At 41.9% G+C, this 22,663-nt stretch overlaps 1 protein-coding gene across 1 annotated transcript; it reads right to left on the bottom strand.

Moving 5' to 3' along the window:
• Positions 1-2,035: 2,035 nt before the first annotated feature.
• Positions 2,036-21,138, bottom strand: LOC103374524 (leucine-rich repeat and transmembrane domain-containing protein 2-like). Its single transcript, XM_008304623.1, has 6 exons — positions 21,063-21,138; positions 8,089-8,318; positions 7,401-7,526; positions 6,848-6,936; positions 5,324-5,481; positions 2,036-4,078 (listed from the first exon to the last, which is right to left on the bottom strand). Exons 1-6 carry the CDS (start codon positions 21,136-21,138, stop codon positions 3,555-3,557), a joined length of 1,203 nt encoding a protein of 400 aa, XP_008302845.1. The 3' UTR covers positions 2,036-3,554.
• Positions 21,139-22,663: the final 1,525 nt, after the last annotated feature.

Below are 22,663 nucleotides of genomic sequence, written 5' to 3'. Positions count from 1 at the left end.
AGGAAGGTGAAATAATGGGAGAAGAGGAAACAGATAAGTGAGAGAGGAAGGGAAGGAGAGAAGTGAAGAAAAATGGGAAAAGATAGGAGGTAAGGGACAGAAAAAATGAGATAACAGAAGGTCTGTTATCATGACTGATTTATGACTCTTTATTCCATTTCTGACTTTCTCCTTCACACATAAAACAGATTCCTCCACTTCTTTTTTTAGATGCAAAAAAACCCTCAAAGACGTTTTTTAAATCTGCAAATTTCATCAAATAAGTACTTGTTGTAGTTTTTCAAACCTTCTCATTGGTCTGGATGTAAATTTGACATTGGTGTGATATGTTTTTTATTTAAATCAATGCATATTGACCAGGAAATGCTTCATCACCATCATCATATCATCATCATCATCATCATAATCACAGTCGTCATGATAACACAACACACCGTCGTTTCCCGAGCTGTGCAGTCTCAGAGGCCCCTCAGTCATCATGGCTGCTGCAGTTTTTACGTAGCAAACTATAATTTATTAGTCTTTACACACACAGGCTATAGGAAACAGGACTGAGCTAGCTAAGATACTTAGCTACCAACAACACAAGACCTGCAGACCAGGAGGTGGTGAGAGGACAACGTTTCCAGATTCATAGACAGAGTTTAGCCTCACGTACTGCCTCAGAGTCTCTGAAGTTCAAGGATAAGTTATGCTTTAAATTCAGCGTATGTTCATGCATACCTGGAAGACACCAAGTACAAAGCTTATATGGAAACTACTTTTACTTGCTTGACATCTCTTTACATTAGTGATTATTCGGCTTTTGTGCATCCTGATTTTTCGTGTGATAAATCCAACCAGCCCGGTCTCTTACAAATTACATTTGTATGCAGGTATTCAAGGTTTTCCCTGCTGATGCAAGACGTAGCTTAATGTAATGTAAATGTGTAGAGGCCAGGGTAGTGGATAAAACCGTATCTTCAGCACTCATTTCTCTAAAGAGATTTGCATTATTTAGCTATGGCCTGAATGCAACCTTTTCCTGCTCGGTTTAGTTGCCACATCTTAGTAGTTATCGTATTTGGATATTTAACCATTTAAAAAATGTAGGAACCCAACATCAAATAAGATGAATAATTATTTGTAGGAGGTAAAATCACACTCAGTGTTACCTTTCATCTTGTGCATGTCAAGAAATACCACCCAGATAAATCTCAGAGATGAGGCAGTATTTCACACACTCTCCCAAACTCTCTCTATGCTTCTTACAGAAACTTTACCGACTACTGAACACAAATAAATGGACACGACAAAGAAACATTACAGAGATATTAAAGCCTAAAACAAAACATAGAAATCCATTAACACAACAAAAGACGTACATCATGAAATCGATACAGGAAACCATAAACATTTGGGGATCGCTGGGCCAACACACCACAGTAGACTAGTATAATAATATTTATCTGCATCATACCCAGGTTGAACATAACACACTAGTAATATAGGTTGATTTCCAGCCAATCAAAAATTGAGAGGGAGCAATAGTTTTACTTTAGGGGGTGGGGGGCAATATGCAATGAATGCTGCTTAAATCACTGTCCTGCTCTGCCATCCGTAAAATGTTTACATGAAAATCCCAGGACGTAATTAAGGATACAGATGAAAACACAATGTAAAGCAAACAAACAAACCTTTTTTTTTTTCTTTTTGTTTTGGTGAATTCACGTGTCAATCAAGCAGATTCCTCTGAAGTACGTGAGGATTTCAAACAGAAAGACTGTTTGTCAGTGAGAAAATGTTCATGTTATGGTGACTTAACTTCCATTGCATATTGCAGACCTTTTGAGAAAAACAAGACAACAATATGGGAGGATGAATGAAAGGAAACGATGGAGGTGGAAATCTTCGAGGAGTGTGAAAAAACTTTCCACAAATAGCACTGGATGGAAAGATGGATAGAGCGATAAAGGGATGAAAAGAGGACGGGGAGAAATAGCAGCGTTTTCCTTTTTTTTTTTTTTGGTTGTTTAATCCCTCTTTATTTATAATCCCTCTGGGCAATCCGTCCATCTTAGAAAGGAAGAGAAGGAGGGGAGGAGGGAGAGAGAGAGAGAGGCAAGAGGGGATCTGATTAGGGAAATAAAGTGCAGGAGTCTGAAGTTTATAGTCCTTAGATGAGATTTTGAAGTCCTTGCCAGGAGACATGGTTCTCTGAGATAGTTTTTTTTTTTTTTTCTTCGTGCCGTTGTAGCAAACATTCACCACTGAGGGGGTGAAATCAGTCCGAAAATGAGTTCTGAACAAAGAATATTTGCTTTAAATCAGCGTCCTTTGAATCTCAGTAAAATCTGATCCAGAAGTCCAACAGAAAATTAATTTGACCGCTTTTTCTCGCCATGATAAGAGGTTTTCTGATCCGTCCAGACATTGATCATAACCATTTAACAAGCATCGAGTTAGCAAGAGGCTTTTTCTGAAGAAGACAAACACAGCAAGTTCAATAAAATGGCTTGGGCTGATTGATAAGATCCATTGTAGAATCTAATGCGCAGCTCCAGCGTGGGACGCTTTGAGGATCTATTTAGTCCGCAGGAGATCCAGAGGAAAAGTGAGATCTGGTCCAAGTAGGGGGTTAGGGCCCACAACGTCTGGTGATCAGTGGCTAGATCATGTTGTCAATCGAAACACTTTCCATTCATGAGGATACAGGAGACTCAGTGTCCTTGATTTTTCCATCAACACTTGATGCATCAGTGTTCTCTCTGTTACAACACAGCAGAGAGGCTTTGAGTGTATAAATCGCATCTCTGTTTGAGTTTCCATCAAGTTTCTTCCATTTCCCCCCAATTTCCTGAGGGGGCTTCAAGGAAAAATCAGAGGAGGATTAGGCCAGAAGAGGGTGAAGGAATCTGGGCTGGGGTCCTGTTTCTTAGAGGAACTACTGGCTTTGGAGAGGTTGAAAAGGAGAAAGATGGAACTAAAACAAGAACTGGGCACTACCTACGACCACAACGTCTTATTATTATCGTGAATATTGGTCCAATCAACGTCATACATGCTATGAATCCCTGAAATTTCAGTCTAGGCTTACAAATACTGACTGACTAAACACCATGAGTGTTCTGTAAGAGCACAAATGATATGTTTCATACCAGAGAGAGAGAGAGTACCAAATCTTTTTTTTTTTTTTTCTTCCTCCCAGCCAATATAATGGTAAATTCAGCAGCAGTAGGTGGCTGGTAGGCGAGTTGGAGGGATGATTGGTAACAAATACTGCAGCTAGAATGGGTCCAAATGGAAGAGAAAATCAGGGAGCAGATAAGGTATGTGTGTGAGAGAGTACGTTAGAGAGAGGGACAGGGAGGGTTAAAAATAGAGTAAGGACGAAGAAAGGAAGACAAAAACTGGGAGAGAGGTGTCAGTTTGAGAGTGAGAGGGAGAGATAATATAACTATCTGTGTGTATAAAACCAGCTCCTCCATCTCTCTCCTCTTTGAGCCCTTTTAATTTTCACCCCTTCCAACCTTCACCCTTTGACACGCCAACCCTCCCCTGACCCGTCGCTCTTTTTAGGCCACAGAGGAGATCTGCTTCTCCTCCCTGTCCTCCCCGTCAGCCTCTCCGTCCCCCATCAGCGGCTGCCTCTTCTTGAGCTCTCTCTGGTACTTGGCCATCAGGGAGGCGTAGATGCAGCCGTAAGCGGCGGCGGCGACCATCATGATGCAAACGATGCCGCACACCACGCCGGCGATCACCACCGTGCCAATGGCGCGCCGCACGCTCACAGGTCGGTAGCGGGCCCGGACGCATTCTGACGGGGCCTCGCCGCCTCCGCCGCCTCCGCCGTTCGAAGAGGAGTCATCAGCAGTGCCACCGCTGTTGTCAGAAATCGGCGTCTCCCCGCTAGGATTCAGAGCACTCCTGCTGCAGGGAGGGCCGCCCCCTTGTCCAGAACGAGAACCCTCTCCTCCTCCTCCTCCGTTCTCATCTTCAAGTTGGAGGCAGTAGTTGAACATTTCCACCGGAACGCCGCGGATGTCTCGCCCACGCAGATCCTTGGGTAGCGTGCACTCCACCGCATCCACCTTCCCCCCTGACGGAGAGAGAAGACAGTACAGAGACAGGAGGACAGGGAGAGGTCATTTCATAAATGCCTTATGCCTGTAAAGCACTTCCAATTAACTGAAAGAGAGGAAAAAGACAGAGAGTGGGGCAGTTGTGCCAACACTGGGATGAGTCATACATCACTTAACACACACACAGTTTGCTGTGCCCTCTACACCAAGTTGGAGATAGCCTCAACTAAGTCCCCTCTATAATTCATGAGATGACATGCCTAGCTTTAGCACAGCTCGAGTGTGTGTGGAAGAGAGAAATATCTGAGTCACTAATTCCCACAGGCGGCAGGAGGGTGGGGAGGATCTGCTTTGTTATCGTCACGTGTTGCATGTGTCTCCAAACATAGGATTTGTCTCAAGGTAGCATGTTAGAAAGCCATTGATCTGCACCACGAGATAGGTGAAGTGACAGAAGCAGCGAGATAAAGGCGCAGGATAACAGAAAGACAGTACAGTGCTATTTAGCCCCCAGATGCTTTTATCTCAGCGTGCCACAAAAGAATCCCCTTTTGCAAACACAGCTTTCTCTCCAAATATCTCCAAATATCACAGCTGTGTGTGCTCGAAGACAACACGGGCCGCCGCCGGCGCCGAGCTTCTCACACTTGTTCGGTGCTTTGTCTTACTTTCTCCAAAACATATCGTGCATCATCTGCCCCCCTTAACAGCTACAGTCAGGATTTCATGTTCAGCTATGAAATGCCTCCTTGTAATTTTCTCTGCCGCTCTCACGATTATTAAATTATCATGTCCGCCGTGTGTCACTCTCTCCGTCTGAAGTGCGCTGAACTGAGCTGGAGTAGAGCCCGGCAAAGCAGAAGAGAGCAGAGCGAAGCAGGGAGGAGAATAGAGCAGAAAAGAGAGGAGATGCTTCATTAGCGGGGCAGCTGAGGCCCACGGCGCTGAGGTGAATGTGGATTTTTACACATGAGGAGAGAGCGGAGAGCAGCTGTGTTATCTGATGTACTAACAGCCTGCAGAGACTCGTGGATACAGTACACAGAGGCGCACAATGAGCGCGGTAATCTGCATTAACACACTGATGCAGAAGCGCAGGCATGCACGAGTCGAAACAAACACCCAGCCACGTTTGTCTCTCCGGTGAACTAGTACTCTCCAGTTTCCACCCACTCCTTCGTGACTTCCTTTGTCCTCTTGTCCTGTTTCTCAATTTAAATCAAGCTTTTCAAAGTTCTCGGCAACATAAATCAAACATCCACCTCTGTACAGCAGCCACTCCATCCAGTGTTTGAAGTCGCGGAGGTTGCAGTCACATTCCCACGGGTTGTGTCCCAGTTCCAGGTGTTGCAGGTTGGCTAGTGGCTCAAACGCTGCCCTCTCCAAACCATGAAGCCTGTTACCCGCTAGAGACAGCCACCTTCAAAACATGATGATAGTAATAATCAGTAGAATCACATCAAGAGGAAATAATCGTGTTCTGCTCTCATATTATAAAACGATGGGGTCCAAGCTATTAAACAAAAATAAATACAGTAAGTTTGTATGTTTTAGCATGCACAAGATAACTAGTTAAATGGCCATCTGTCATTCTAGGTGGTCTGCCTTCAAACGTTTTCACCCTCTTGCTATGAAGTTACACTCATTCTGACTCACTCTAAAAAAAAATTCCTTATCTCTCATTGTGGAGTTATTTTTCCACAATTTTATGTCCTAGTCATTCTGTGCCCGAAATATCAATCAATCTGACCTCTGAACTTTCACCTTCTCATTTTAGGATTATTTTGCTCTTCATTATGGGAACAATTTCTGCTCAACCGTCTCCGATTTGCCTGAAATATTTATTGAAATATGTGTGAATTTATGAATATTGAATACGTCCTGAGATTTTTTTTTGTTATTTGTCTGTTGACTCACTTTCTGCATATTTTTTCACTCATTGACATTTGACTCTAAACTGAAACATTTCAAGAACTATTGAAGGTAAAAGCCTGAAATCTTCACTGTTATTTCTCATCAAACCCACTTTAGAACCGTTTTGAAACTCCATAACTCTGTTCCACTTGGATCAGGCAGTATAACAAAATGTTTGTTTTTGTAGTACAACTTGTCATAATCGGTGAAGGAGTAATGAAAGTTCAACGGAAATCACTTTGTTTTCGTTTTTGTGACTATTTCATATCAAAAACTATTCTGTATGTTTTTGGGGGTTTTTTTGTATTATTGTGACATAAAACTAGACGTGGTTCAGAAAATATCTCCAGTTGACTTTTACATTTTCAATTTCTTTGTCAATGTGTTCTCAAAGATGGGACATTTCATTACAGCGTCAATTTATTTTTTCATATTTCAACTCACCCATAATTTAGTGATTATTTAGCTTTCTAGTATCCCCCTGCAGATTCTGAACCAATAGCATGATGATAAAAAACTGTGAACATGACATGTTTTTATCTTTCATAGTTCCTGAGATATTGTCGTTCAAACGTAGCTTCAAATCTTAATGTGCAAAAACATGTCCTTATAGTTGGTCTACAATTTTTTTTTTTAAAAACCACAAATGATCTCAGAAAGTAGTTGACATATAAATCAAAAATTTTACAGATACCTTTTAAACCATCTATAGTTAGTAATAAAAGATTTCATGCAAATCAGAGATGGTCAACCAGGAGGCTCCTAACGATTTGAGATGGAATAACCAAACGTGATCTCTCTGTAGCGTTGCTGTCGGGGTTAGCACTGGATAAAATATGTCTGCAAAACTGTGTGTTTTGGTGTGTGTCTACCTGAGGCTCTGCAGCTCGTCCAGCACGCCCAGAGGAACCGAGGACAGACCGTTCAATGACAGGTCCAGACTCTGAAGACCACCCAAACCCTGTAAAAAAAAAAACATCACAGCCAGGTTTTTGTTTGCACGACTTTTTGACAAACCCACCAGCTTTTCTCATTGTTCCCACAAGGCACGGTCAGTCACCGAGCATCAGCTGATGGGGGGAATGTTGTCTAATTTGCAATCCCGACTGAAGTCGTGACACAAGCTTATCTGACCGTTTTGGTTCAGATAAAAGTGCATCAAAGTGTTGAGCAAATGGTTTATTACTAATTTACCACCTGGATGGGAGCCCAGTCATGTCAGTATATCTGCTCAGGTTTGCTTCACTGAACACGGTAACCTAGGAGCTGAACCGGTGTCGTTATTGGTGTCAGTTTCTGTCTTTATTCACGATTAGCTGATCTGACCTTAGACTTTACACAGTACATGACGTTCATAGCTGGAATAATGCCTCTTCTTCATAGGTTTTACCAGGTGTGGTGCTATGTAATGTGCACGATACCTACCTGGAAGAGGTCTCTGTCCATTACTGTTAGTGAGTTGTTGTGCAGAGTCAGTCTCGTCAGGTTGGACATGTCTCTGAATAATCCCGCTGGTAAATTATCCAGGTAGTTATTAGAGAGGTCCAGCTCCTAAAAATACACAAAGAATACATTCTCAACTACTTAGATGTTTGCATTTTATACAGTTTCCTTGTGTTCTTGTTGAACATTTTAAGCCGACACTTCTATTTGGAGCTCCTCACAGTGAGTGTTTTGGTGGAGTAGCCGTGAAAATATACATAAATCACAAAGGTTACCCAATCCATTGTATCTGCTAAGTACCCGTTGTGGTATTTAATACTGGAAGTAAAGAGCAACCAGATGTTGTAACTAATGAGGCTGCACAGGAAACTATCCGTCATTTTTTATCTGCAATATTTTAAATACCAGCTCGGCCGAGCCCAGCACACAATATGCAAATGCTGAGCAGCCCTGCGAAACCTTGAAAATGTCAACTTTTCTTAACTTTTCAGACTGAGAGCAGAGGTTGCCCGCAGTTTGTTCAATATTAGACTCGCCAAACAGTACCACTTACTGCCCTAGGGGTATTTCAGAGCGCGAGGTCAATGCAGGAAACACCATGATGAACAAACAACGTAACAACAACCCACAACATGTTCAGCAATCAACAATAAAACAATAGGCTGCAGACCTCCAGAGAGGAGAGGTTGGCGAAGGCAGACGCTCCCAGTGAGGCGAGCTTGTTGTTGGCTAGCAGGAGGGAGCGACTCCCTGGAGGCAGGAGGTGCAGGGGAGGCAGGGAGGAGAGACCCCGGCCCCCGCAGTCCACCACCGGGCTGTCTGAGGAGCAGAGGCAGGGAGGAGGGCAGGAGGAGGCCGGCGGCAGCAGCACAGCCAGGAGGCAGAGGACACAGAGGAAGACTGGAGGAGGAGAGAAACACATCATCGTTTAGTTCTTCATGTGAATTAACATTTGAGATTGGACAGAAAGTGGAAATTATGACCGTAATTATAATTAGAAATCCAACCAAATAATCATTTTGCAAGACACACGGTCAACCCACAGTGACAGTCTGTGGAACAGTCTCTCAATCCACACAGTTTGTGTCATGAGCTCCATGTTGGAAGAGATGGAATAACTGAAACAGGAAACTCTACTGGCTAAAGATTCAAAAGTGTATGGAAAAAAAGAAAGGAAAGCAGCCCCCCAAAAAAGTCTGTTAGAGAGAGGAAACAGCAGCTCAGCCCTATTAAAACACCTGCCAATGCCAGCGGCGGTTTTTGCTATGCTCTTTCAATGCTGGAGATACTCCGGAAACTTTCATTTCCACGATTTTGTGCCACGCTTTCGTGCATGTTTCAACTTTAAGACATTGCACAGAGAATCTGAATATTGATTAAAAATAATCTCTTTGTTTATGCATCCTGGAGTAGATTTCTACTGGGAAAACTAACAAATCACGCAAACACTCTGCCTCAGGCTTTGAAAGCAGAATCGAAATGTTGCTCAGATAATACAACTTCCTCAGTTGTGTGTGTGTGTGTGTGTGCAGCTGATTCTGCCCGCTATTTCAGTCTATTCTGCTTCGTCACAAAGCTATACTCGTGTGTTCATGAGCAAATGTGTCAGTCTTTGTTTTTTCCATCTGTGCGCCTCCTGCAGCTGTCTCTTTGCAGACACTCGTGAAGGGAAATCCCCTCTATTTTATTTCACTTTGTTTTCCTGCAGACTACCGTCGTCTCATCATTTCCACTCATTATCTCTGTTTCTTTCTCCGGTTATATCCTTCCTCTCTGGCTCTTTGGTTTTCCATCTTTCACTTTTCCCTCCTTTCCCTGTCTTTTCTTTGTTTGCTTCTCTAAATTCGGGGCCTTTTCATTCATCCTTTTATTTGTTTCTGTGTCTGTGGGAGCTCACGTCTGTCTGTCTGTCTGTCCCTCCTTCCAGTCTGCCATTCTCTCTCTCTCTCTCTCCCACTTAAGTCTCTTTATCTCTCTCATCCCCTTTCACTTCAAGTCTCTCGACACTGCTCTGTATTCCCACAGTGTCTCGTTACAGTGGCTGACTTTGTTTCCATCCAATGGCTTATCAGCACGACTTTTGCCTTTATCTGTGTGTGTGTGAATGTGTGTGTGCGGCCATATGCTTGTGTGTCTGTGCTAAGCAGCAGCAAAGCGTGATATTAAGAAAACTGCTCCGTCTAAAACTCCAGAAACAGACGCAGCAATTTAACTTCTCTGACAACGCTCTTTGCTTCACCAGCAGATTTCATCACTTGCATCATCTGCATATTATTAACATCAATTTCTCAGCGTGCGACCGCCTTTTGTTACACCACGTCTCGCCCGCTCGCCTCCTTGTATCTTCCCTCTCTGTCAGTCCATCTGTTTTTCCTCTACATTTCCCCTCTTTCTCATTTTCTCTCTTTCTCTTCCTAATCAAGACTTCATTCCCCTTTCACCACACATATTGGCCGTCTGGCTCTGAAAGTGATGAAACTCGGTGAAATAGCAGTTTTATTGGACGGTCTACATTGTTTAAAAAAATAAAAAATAAAATAAAAAAAATCCACAGGCACACAGTTTAATGACAGTCATATCATCCCTCTAAAGCAACTTGACTTTCCTCGGGGCCTCTGTATCTCATTGCTGATAAAATATGAAGTTTGAAGTGAGAAAGGAGGGGTTTAGAAGATGTTTTATGAATTCCCATAAAGTGATGTTTTATTCTCTTTTAAACTAAGTATAAATGACTTTTAGTGAAGGCAGAATCTAGGAAGTAACAGCCTCGCCACCAGACAGGCAGACAGAGAGTGAACTTTAGTCTAATTAATCATAAATGAATAAAAAGAAGGGCTGGATCGTTTGAGAAAAAGGCAATTTGGTTGCAATTCTTCTGCTATATTAAATCTAAACTGCGATGATTTGTATAAATTTAAATCCAGAGTCGTATGTGTAGAGGGATTTACACAACATAGGTATTTATTGAGCATAATCACATGCTTATCTTGATCGTGTATATATATAAATAAGTGCTGCTGTATTCAGTGACAGTGTGATAGAGAGCCAGCATGCACTATAGCAGCCATCACCTTATCGTCACATGTTAAAGACCTGTCTGATAAGTTGAGGCTGTAAATTCTTGCTGATGATCAACTAGACCAGTCAAGTTTCTATAGAAGATTTAACACATTTTTGTGAACTCAGAGGCGATGATGAGTTGATTTTGTTGCCTTTGTGTCTTGTTGCTTATCTCTCCTCTCTGCTTTTCAGTCATGTTGTAAAGCTAAGCTATGCTAAGCTAAGCTAGCTGGCTGCCATATCTTCACATTTAACACACAGATTTAAAAGTGCTACAGATCTTCAAGTCAACAAGAAAGTCAATAAGCCTGGTTTCCAAAAGAGATCATGCTAAATTACAGTCAAAGCACTTTCAGAAGTGTTTAAAAACAATTCATTTTTCAGTCCTAATGGAAGATAATAGAGCAATAATTGAATTGAATCCTGATTCATCACAGAGATTTTTGTATCTTACCTCGATTTTATACCGGCATGTGTGCTCATGCCAAACGTCTGGGCTGAAAATGAATATTTAAACATTAATTCACCTTACTTTACTTTTTCACAGTTTGTTTTTCGTTAGCATTTAAATATTTTATGACACAGTTTAAATCTCTGGACGTCATATAATTCTGAGAATGCAGACTAGAAATGGCCTCTTTTCTTTTTCTTTTTCTTTTTTTTCCAGCCAGACAGAACATAACCTCCCTCAATCAGGACACGGCCCCATTTTGCATTCTGATCCAAAAAACACTCCGAAAGTGAAGGCATGTGGCTTCATATTAAAAAAATACCAGAGTGTGAACTCTCCCCTCTTCCTGTTCTGTTATCCTCTCTGCTCCATCCCACAGCATAATCCTAATCTCTGGGAAAAATTAACTCCACTTCATAAATGGATGAAAGGAGAGATTTTAAAGTATCCTGAAGCGTCCTGTGCTGTCTTACTTTGTAGTGGAAATTCTTTAGAGGGCCAATCCTTCACTGCAGCGGCTCAGGAGGAATCTAGAGGGGGTTTTTGCTGCTCAGTGGCTGTGAATTTGCCGTAACAGGTTGGAGCCGTTTGAAAAAGGTACAGTCGTGCAGGAGATTTGTGAGGACAATGTAGCTCCGAGGTAGAAGCCCTGTTATACAACTGAGAGCGAGTGGAGTGGAACAGAGCTGGGGAGAGAGAAATTGTGTTTATTTTTTCAGCTTTCCTCTCATATAATATGAAATTTTAAAAAGCGAGCGTCTTTGTGCGCCATTCATCTCCTTCTGCTGCGATCTGGGCTTTGCTTTGCAGAGGTATTCATCCTCTCCCATCACTCCTCCCTTCCTCTCTCCTAACCACCCCCTCTCTCCTTTCTCCTCCCTCTGCTACTGTATGTTATAACTCCCCCTCAGCCCCTCCCTGCCTCAGCTCCGAAGCAGATCTTCCAACATTTATGAGTGGTTTTAGCTGCTCTCGTGGAGTAGGTGGTTGTTGTTTTTTTTGTTTTTTGTTTTTTTTGGCTTATTTTAGCTGCTCCAAATCCTCTCTGATGTAGCGCTCCACGCAGCCAAACCAGAAGGAAAATATTCCGCCACAGTCAGAGGAAGATAGGGGAGGTTCAGTCCGAATAAGCTTAAGTGGTTCTGTGCAGTTTAATTCAGTCCAAACAGACTCCAGACTGAATCTTTTATAAGAATTCCCAAACACATGCCATAAAAGTGCTGACATTTTGGGCAAATGTAGGCTGGCAATGCTCTCAGCGATGGAAAACAAACTAAGACACGGCATTAAAATGCAACAAGATGTTTCTGTGTGATTGAAGCGAGACTTTTGAGGCAACTCTTGGAGCAGTATTGCTTGTCAGACCCCCAACGCCCCTTCTAGCTGTCAAAAGTGACAGTCATGAAAATTTTACAGTCCGAGCAGCTCAAGACTGAACACTAATCAGCTGGCTTAGACCTAAACTTACCGAAAAACGTAATAATAAAACATCGAAATTCTTCCTTTCTTTGTCTCTAAAATGAGACTTTTTCATATAATTTAAAAATGAAGAAAGACTTTGCATGTTGTTAATAGCAAATCAACACTTAAAGATTAATATGTTTTAATCTTGTTTGCGACATGAATGATTATTCGAGCTGTTATGTAACATTTCTTCCTGTCACCATTTGCTTTGAGGATCTTTTAAACTTCTAAACAGGTTTATTTTAACTAGCGTGCTGACAGGCCCACCCATATACAGTGTGTGCATGCGTCCACGTGACTGTTTCACGCTGTGAAAGGGCGCAAATGGCACATTAGATGTCGGTAATCTTTGAAAGAGGATTATAACTGACGGTGTATGTTTGCATATCATTTGCATGCCTACGTGTGCAGTCTCTTGGCTGTCTTGCAGCACTTCCTGCCTATTTCATTTCTCTGTCTGTGCTGTGGGATGGCAGGATCAGGGTATTATCCTGACACACACACAAAATAAGACACAAATAGATTTCTTTTTTTTTAACTAAAGGGGTTGTTTTTCTTACTATTTCATTTTTATTGGCTAAAAATCTGAACTAAATGAACAAATGACTCGTATCAGGTGACCCTTGTTGTCCCATGAACCTGGTGATGTTTTACAGTGTCTCCTAGGTAACGCCTCCTGACACCTTTGTGGCCTCATCTGTCTGGAAGGTTATATCCAGGGGCCCCCGGGTGACACCGGACCCAGCTATGATGTCAGGCACTTCTGTTACTGAGCCCAGTCGCATGTTACCAGGGGCCAAGCTGTTTTCCATGCAAGCGACAGGCTTGCTGCTATCTTGTTACGAGGACAACCAGCTGTCCTCCATATAACAGCCTCGCCAGGCCTGAATTTCTTAACTCTTTAAAGTTTTACGTTGTACTTGGAGTCTGAACAAATTCTGTCCCGCTGCAGAGTTCAGGTCTGACTTTTGTGGCTCCCAGTAGTAGCTGCATCACCTGTTGCAGCGCTACTCTATGTTTTCATGTAGATAAAGGAAACGACCCTCATACAGAAATGTTGTTGTCTTGTATAGAGAGCGTATATCACAAGCTGATTTGAAATGACCAAACAGACAAACAGTTGCTGGTTCCAGCTTTTCAAACATATGAATTATTACCTTTTCAGCAAACTGACTGAATTATCTGTTTGGCCAAAATGACTGTCTGATATTGGCCTGTCACACATATATCAGTATCAGCGTATATGTTACAAAGGTTCTCGTTTATTTTATCATGTACAAAAGAACATTCTTGGGGTACAGGAATAGCTTTATTACACAGTTTGTCTGGTAGAGCGTCTCTGATTCTATTGTTTACAATCCGCTCAGCCCTGTCTGCAGCACGTGTAGCAGACTGTGAGGTGGAGTCAAGTGGCCTCTTCATTGTAAACTGCTAACTAGTCTGTGAACTGCATTGCTGAAAGGTTGATAAACAAAGAACCATCATTTTCCATTTTCAATATTACTAATATTACATCATTCTTATATTATATACAGAAACAGTATGTTAAAATCTGAATGTTCTACTCTCTAATGATCTACATCAGCATCAGCCCCAAAAGTCCAGCATCAGACAGACTCTACCTCTTTCTCTATAATTGCATGTAATGTGTTCTGTGATACATTTCGACCACAAGCATCCAGTTTGCTGTCAGTGAATCATACAAAGCAGTAACGTATAGGAAAGATATGAGAATGATAGATGCGCTATAACGCCTTCGTCTGTATGAGACAAAAAAAGATGTTCAAAGCTGTAATTTGTCACATTTGACGTGAAATCATCTACATGACATATAGCCCGTTTTCCTACAGCAGCATCGCCTGTGTCATTTGTCAGAGGCTGTTACATGTCTGTTCTCCGCTGTAACCTGAGACCTTATTTACTTAGCTGATAGAAAATAGCCACCCAGTGTGTGTGTGTGTGTGTGTGTGTGTGTGTGTGTGTGTGTGTTTAGGTCTCTATATACACACAGTATGCTGCCACAATAAGTACATCATTCATCTTTGTATAAAGGACATGAAGGAATTCATAACACACACACACACAATGTATTATATCAAGGTCCCATCACTGCCACTACATTATGTCATCATTGACATGGTGTTACCATAGCAACCAGGTGCTTCAGATGAGGAGGCAAAGGGAGAGAAGTTTGCGGTTCACGTCAGATCCCATCATTTAACCCACATTATCTCTTTTCTGTCACGCACAGAACCTTTCCACCTGACTTTCAGGCACAGCCGTGTATAATCGCTTCCCCGCTCTCAGGAAGTCGTGGTCGCACACACACACACACACACACACACACACACACACACACACACACACCAGCAAACACACAACAACAAACATGCAGCAGCTAAGGATAAGCAGAAACATGCTGTAGGGCTTTAGGCTGTCCTCCTGCTGACAGTGTGATGAAACGAGAGGAGAGCATTTCTCCAAAAATCTGATTTTTATACATAATTTCCATCTCTCCTCCCCGCGGGATCACCTCCAATTATCTTCCCCTATTTCTGTCTTCTCCTCTCTGTTTACTCTTGCTTTCTGTCTCCATTTTTTTTTTCCCTCCCCGCCTACTGTTTTCCCCTCTCATTCCTTCTGTCCATTTCTCCTGTGATGAATCCTGCATCAGTATCATTACTTTGACTGGAGCGGCGAGCGTGTAGGCTGATCTACCTCTCTAATTCACGCTATTTGTTTCAATTTGTAGTGACACACACACTCATCCACACAACAGTATGTCCCGTGGGATTGTGTGACTCGCAATGACATCCTTTTTTTTGTGATAGTGGCATTTAATTAGCGAGAGTGACAGGTAAGACAAAGAGGCACAGAGATAAAAGGAGAGGGATAAAGGTGAAAGAATGGAGGGGAAAAAATGATCAAAACAGAGTAATTTTGCAGTAGTTTTAGTCTCTCAAACAGAGCTAATACATATTTCAGTGTAACAGCATCTCTGTGGTGCTTGTCGCAGTGCTTTGTACTGACCACTCATCAGGGCCTCAGTCCAAGGCTGAATACATTCAGAATTTGGAGAGAAAATGAGGGACGCCTGGCTTTTGATGTCACATCCGCATCGGTGTGACTAGAATAGAATACATGGGGCCTTGGATCCGTGAGAGGTCGTAACGTATGCCTACTCATTCTTCAAACGGGATGGACAGACAGATGGTATTGATCCAATGTGCTCACACACACACACACACACACACACACACACACACACACGCACACACACACACTATGAGACAGTTGTCATGCTGTGATGCTACCAGTGTTTTATGATTTTTTAGTTGCTTATTTTGTAGACAGACGGATAGATGTCATGGTGAAAGCTATATTTGCAATGATTAACACTATATATATTTATATATAGACAGATTGCCAATGCTTATAGAGATTATATTCTAATTAAAACACATTCATTTAACATTTTTGCTGTGAAAACTTTTTTTAATTATATAAAAATATCTCTCATTTATCAACCAAATCTATGGTAAATTACATAACCTCCTTACAAAACTACTATTTCTGTTAATTGTCATTAATTGTATTTAGTTTCAGAAACATACTTACAATATTAAAACTGAATTTAATAGTTTTATCTGGTAAATAATTGTAAAATTAAAATACATTTGTGTGCATGCATTTGTAAGTTTTTTATTGTGAAAAAAAGTCTTTAAAAAAATCAGTAATTACATGTGTACTTGTAGTTACAAATTATTAATGATGTTTTATATTATACATTTAAATTTATATCCAAAAATATGGGAAAAAATCTGTTAAATAAAAAGGAAAAATTGTGTAAAATTATTTCTTTTTTTTACAGTGTAGGTTATATTTTATAGATAGATAGATAGATAGATAGATAGATAGATAGATAGATAGATAGATAGATAGATAGATAGATAGATAGATAGATAGATAGATAGATCCTGTCACTACACTTAGTTGTACACTACTTGAAGTCTCTTATCTTGCTAATTGGATTCCCTTTTCGAAACGAGCACATCTCAAATGGCTTTAGACTATTAGCCATTTTCTTCGATTACTTAGTGAGTAAAGTGCTATTTTCTATCAGGAACTGGCTTTGCTATGATCATTATGTCTTATCAGCCTCAAGCTATATCCATAGTGGACTTGCTGTGAGTGTAATACAGTATCAGTACATTCGGAGAGCGCTGAGATGGAGTGGTGCTGTTTGCGGTACAGAGGATTATCCCTGATTTATCCCTGCCAATGTCCTCTGAAAGTGGGCCAGTACCATGTATTTGTGTGTTTCATCTGGCATATTCCTGTTGTACCTGCACACAACTATACAGTGGTCAAACCAGAGGGGAGAGTGAACCTGGTGCATGCAGATTACTACTGCTGGAGGTGGTCCAAGGTCACCTCAACGGTGCAAATCGTCTAATTCCTACTTGATACAAAATCACTGCAAAACATATTACTGTATATTTTAAATCCTAGATCACCAGCACACAAGTCACAGCCGGTCAGAAGGTCAGGGAACAAACCCACAGTATCCTTACGGTGGATGATCCCAGAAAGATTGTACACAATATGATGAAATAAATCTGTAAAGTTCAAGAGAGACACAATCCCATTAAACCATTTCAGGTACAGAAATAACAAATAACATTCCATTTTTTTTACTCAATGAAGACAATTACTGTCTGTAACTCTGATCTCTGCCTCTTGAAAATTATTATTACATTAATATAGTTATTGATAGTGTTCTTGAATTCGCCAGATGTTTGCTAACAAGCTGTCATTCCAGTTTCTATTTAACTCCAAGTGTCATATAACACTATGTGAGGGGGATCAGGCTCCTCTCCAAAGCTAATGCTGCACACTCACACACACACTGTAACACTGCAGTGGATTCAAGCCAAACCCAACATCCCAGCAGAGTTGAAAGGTGCCACCAGCTACAGCTGATGAATCTGCTTTGTTATGATGTTGCCCTGAAAGAGGTTTTTTTTTTCTGTTTGTTGTTTATAGATGGTTTCTTTGGCCTTTTGTTTTTCTTGCTCATCACGTCGCCTCAAAGTCAAACAAGTTTGTTATTCAGTCAATTTCACAACCTAATAGCTTCTGCAGGTGGACCAAAAATTAGTTTCCATCGCATCCACTTTATTAGCCGCGATGCCAGCCAGTTCAGACGAGCTAAAGTGGCTCTGACGGCTCTATCCCAAACCTTATGCTACTCTCTTAGTCAGTGTGTTACAGCTGTACTCCAAGCACAATGCTAAGTCACGGTATCGTGGCTGCATTCCAAACCAAATACTGCAGCCTCAGTGAGTGTATTATAACGTTGTTTGGAGCCAAATCCTCACTGTTTTCTATCTATTTGTGCCACTTGCTCGATTACTCTTTTGATTAGAGCAGGGGTGGACAATCCTGGTCCTCGAGGGCCACAATCCTGCATGTCTTAGATGTTTCCCTCTTCCAACACATCTGATTCACATGATCAGGATCGCTATCAGGCTTCTGCAGAGCTTGATGATGAGCTGATTATTTGAATCAAATGTGTTGGAAGAGGGAAACATCTAAAACATGCAGGATTGTGGCCCTCGAGGACCAGGATTGCCCAACCCCTAGATTAGAGGCTTCTCCACCGGAAAATGGGGGTTTGTTTGGAGCTGCAACAAGATGAACATTCACACAAAAGTGCACGATCAGATACGGTGCATGTTTATGCAAGTAAACTGAATTAATTCATAAGTTCTTGTGTGTTAAAGTGTGCGTCGGATGAGGCGGTCTGCTGGGATTGTGGAAGCCTGGAGGCGCCATATGGTCTCTGAGTCGCTCATAGACCCCTCTGTTCTCCTCTATCGCCTCTCCTCCTTCATCCCATCTTCTCCTCACTGTCTTCCCTTTCACTACGCCTCTTTGATCTCACATCTCTCTTCCTCCGCCTCTCCACTCCCCACTGTTTCCATCGTTTTCTCCCCGCTTCCTCCATTTCACTCTTTCTGTCACTCACATTTTATATTCTCCACCTCCAGTTTGCACTCACTTTAAGCTCTTTTTCCCGTTCGCTGTCAGTTTAAAACACTTTCAGACGTTTTTAAAACCTTTCTCTTTTGCTTTGGTGTCACTTTCCAGTAATTTGTCCTTTCAAGGGCTTAGCAAATGGCTTAATAGTTTTTTTAAATAATTTATTAATTCTAAATGGATCAGATCTACGTTGTTAAAAAAGGGCAAGTTTTGGATTGCTGTAGTTAAATGAAAATCTTGGTTGGTGTTTATCCTTCAGTGCACACTTATCTTTTTTTCAATTAAAGTTGGCAGCGAGACCCTTGAATAGAAATTTACCTTTTGAAAAAATGTTAAAATTTAATTAGTTAATTAACTCATGTAAATGCAGACTTGAAGGATAAATGTCAAAATGAGGACCAAACAGAGAGGATCAAGAGTGTTTCAGAACCGAAAGTTGTTCTTAATTAGTAGTTTAACAGATCTGTAAAACATAAATAAAAAACTTTAAAGTAGGAAAGTGTACTGAAAGTTATAAATCTCATTTTAAAGTGGCTTATCTTTAGTCCATCTTTCTCCATTCCACCAGGAAGTGTTTGAAAAAGCATCAAAATGAAAATCTTTCTTTGGAAAAATGGAAATATTTCCAAACTAGCTTAACTCATATACAGTAGATGTTTTGGTAACAAGGAATTTATGTAATAAACTGCAACAGAAATGCATTCAGTGATTATTTGGCACAGCAAAATGTACATCATTCTTTAAAACATCCCCTGCATCACTCTCTGTCCCGTGTCGAAATCCATTCTTCATCCATTAGTTAGAAATACGACCGACACTAGCTGACACTGACGAATACAAACTAGCTGCTGAAGGAGTCCATTTTTCTTACTGATCTGTTTCCTGTCCTGAGCACCTGTGCGATATTTCAGCAATGTGCACAGAATCAGCATCCTCTCTGTCGAATCTGTACGTGAACGTTATCCGCATTGGAATGAAACTCCTCCTTGACTGGTTTGATTGTCAGAACTGCAGTAACGTTCTGTATTCGCTGGCTGCCCCTTTCGACTCCTGTTACATGCATCTTTCAGTAACTCAGTATGTTTGTGTGAGAGAGTGAAAGCCTGTGTGGAGTAAAAGCAGAGATCAGAGAGCGTCTGAGCTTCGCCAGAGAAATACAGAGAGACACTGAAAAAGCAAAGAAAAAGGCAGCCCTTAGAAAAAAATATGCTCTGCCGGATTTATAATGCACATTCTGTGTCAATAATGTACATTAATTTGAACTGGGAGGGAAATTGTTTGGCTATTGGCATTTTATACTGCATTCAATACAACATAATTATAAAGATGAGACACTGAGGCCGAAGGAGAGCGTTTTTTAATGACTCATAAAGAACATTTTTATGGATTCTTATTCCTTAAAGGCTCAAACAACACTTTCAGGTGTGGTCATAAAGCTGACACCGATAATGGAGTTACATTGGGGTTGAATTTAATGCACCGACGGAGATGAGGTTGAAGGTAAAGCGAGGAAGGAAGAGGTGCGAGGTGCCGAGACGGAGACAGACTGAGGCCGTGCAGCCCGTGGGGAGGTGTATCTATCGACTCGGAGGTTCTACGTGGGTGTGTGGAGGTTCTGACAGATAGTGTTGCCCTGTTATTTAGTGTCCCCGGTGTTACACAGCAGTTTGTGGGGGAGTTTTTTTTTTTTTTTTTTTTCACCAGACACCTCTGGAACAATAACACCTCTCCAACAGGAAGACAAAAGATCCCCTATTTTCATGGTGTCTGTTTTTGCGAAGCCATTAATTTCCACAGCATGTGCTCTTGCTCGTGCCATATTAGGTGTAAAACAAAAGAGAGGAACGGATGCTCTCATGTTTGCCTATTAGCTGAGACTTGTCTGGAATCTCCCAGAGAGCAGGATTCATCCACTCCACCGACTAATCCACAACACACACACACACACATGCGTACAGCTGTCCTATCTGTTGCTATGCCACCCGACTTCTGATGGATTTTTGTTTGGACTCGGCGTGCCGGTGGTATGAGACGGGAAACGAGGGGAAGATTCTGGGGCTGAAAAAGGAAGCAGGGAGGAGGAGAATGGATGGGCATGAAGAGTGAAGGAGTGACGGGTGGAAAGGGGCAGCCAGATATGTGATGAAAATAAGAACAAGAGGAAGAATGTGAGGGGAAGAGAAAGGAAGGGAGAGGAAGCAACGAAGGTAGAAACAAAAAGACAGAAACAAATAACCTGCTGGTCCACCCCCATCATTCTGTCCTCACTCTGCTGCGTTCCTACAGACTGCAGCCTGTATTAATACATACAGTAATGTGGCATTTCACTAAAAGACTTGGCACGTGGCCACAGTATGCTCAGTGCCCTCATCCTTTGTGCTTGTGTGTGTGTGTGTGTGTGTGTGTGTGTGTGTGTGTGTGTTCAATCATCCCAGGCATGCTAACATTAGCAGCTGTCAAAACAGACACTGTTCCTCCTTTCATGCGTAGTTTGGACTACAATACATGTGAATCAAACAGAGCACAGTTGAGTAGGAACAGAGCAATGTTATTCTCTTGTCAGTTGCTGGAATGTGACTCATCTTTCCTCTCAATCTGCTTTTTTTTTGTTTTTGGCGACTCACCGGGCCTGGCCAAGTAGATGGTGGTGCCGGTCGGGGGCAGGCCGACGCCCCCGGGGAGGCGGGCGTGGGGGGGCATGACACCGAGCTCTGCGGCCTTCCTCTGTCGGAGGAGAGGGGCGACGGAGGGGGGGGGGGTCAAGCCGCCATGCCCGCAGCCTCCACGAGGGTGGCGACTGTGACAAACAAATCGCCTAAACAGAAAGAGAGCAAAACAAACACATCGTAATGTTGCATCAGTGTGTCATCAATCTCAGCTGCACAAACACACACGTGTACACACTTCCATACATGGCGGCGGCAGCGAAGCCTAAAGCAGCAGGACGTTTTCTGAGAATGCCTCCTTGCATGCATTAAAAACATATTTCCATGTTTGCGCGTGTGTTTGCACCTTCAGTCGCTGGTGTGCATATGGATGTATGTGTCTGTGCACGCATGACAAACAGCTCCCCGGTACTTCATAGGCATAAATAATAGATGTGTGTCTTTGGTAGTTTGCACAATCAGTTTGCCTTTACCGCAGACAGACCCCCTGCTGCTGCTGTCTGGCTCAGAGACTGACAGAGAAGAGAGAGGAAAGCGAGAGTGACACAGGAAGAGAGAGTTGTTGGAGGGGGGAAGAGAAGGTAATACTGGAGACAAATACATGAGGAGAAAAATAAAAGAAAGGATTCATGGAAAGAACAGAAGTGCATTTGTGCGTTATCGTGCAAAACTGCCCTTGAGCAAGTAAGGAAACGGCAGGATGCTCTTCGGAAACTGTTTGCTGAATAAATAAATTTAGCACAGCGGCAGTTTACCTAAATAAGCAGCAACATATCTGTCACCTCCGGAGTACAGTGAGTTCACCCGTATTCTGTGAAATCTATAAAAACGTCAACAAACTTTCCCAGCTAGACTCTTCACACCAAGACACTTCCTCAGGCAACAAACCTGCAGAAAACCTTGTTCTATTAATCTAAAATGTCATCATATAATACTGTTTGTCTCTTGTTTGCGGCTGTGCCGTTGTTTTCTTCACTTAATATCAGTGAATGATTTTTGTCTGTGATTAGTTGTGATCAGTTTGTCGCATCACTGGGTCAGATGGAAATAAATGAATGACCTATTCCAGCGTAATAAAACACCCCACCCACACGCTTTCAAAAAAAGACGAGTCTTCTTGTCACCGTTGAGTGATTACAGTGAAAATAGGTTTTACGAGTGGGGAATTATCATCAGAGGAAAGCTCGCTGGGGCCACGATGCGACGGTGCCGATGTACACTGTTGACTCCCCCCGGGCTAATCAGAGGAATACTTTTCCCAAAGTATCATCAAAAACCAATCAGCAGTGTGCGAAACGCTGCACTAATTAGATTAGGTGGTTGTTGTTCAACGGTTAGCTGTTTGTGGGGAAAAGTCACAAAAAACACAAGTAGGCTTTTTTTTTCCGCACGATTCATTTTGCTTTTAGGGTCGAGTGGAGGTGGTTGTGTATTTGTGGATGTGTTGTTTGTTGATGCGAGTGTCGACTTTACTGAATTTTTCTTTTTTAGTCTACTTTTTTTCTGTATTTTTGAAATGCACAAAAAAAATCTCTACAATTTTAAAAAATGAACTGTGA

Source organism: Stegastes partitus, unplaced genomic scaffold, assembly GCF_000690725.1.
Source record: "Stegastes partitus isolate 25-593 unplaced genomic scaffold, Stegastes_partitus-1.0.2 Scaffold2268, whole genome shotgun sequence".
NCBI classification, from domain to species: Eukaryota; Metazoa; Chordata; class Actinopteri; family Pomacentridae; genus Stegastes; species Stegastes partitus.
Note: the sequence above shows the minus strand (reverse complement) of the source record. Positions and strands in the feature narration are given on the sequence as shown.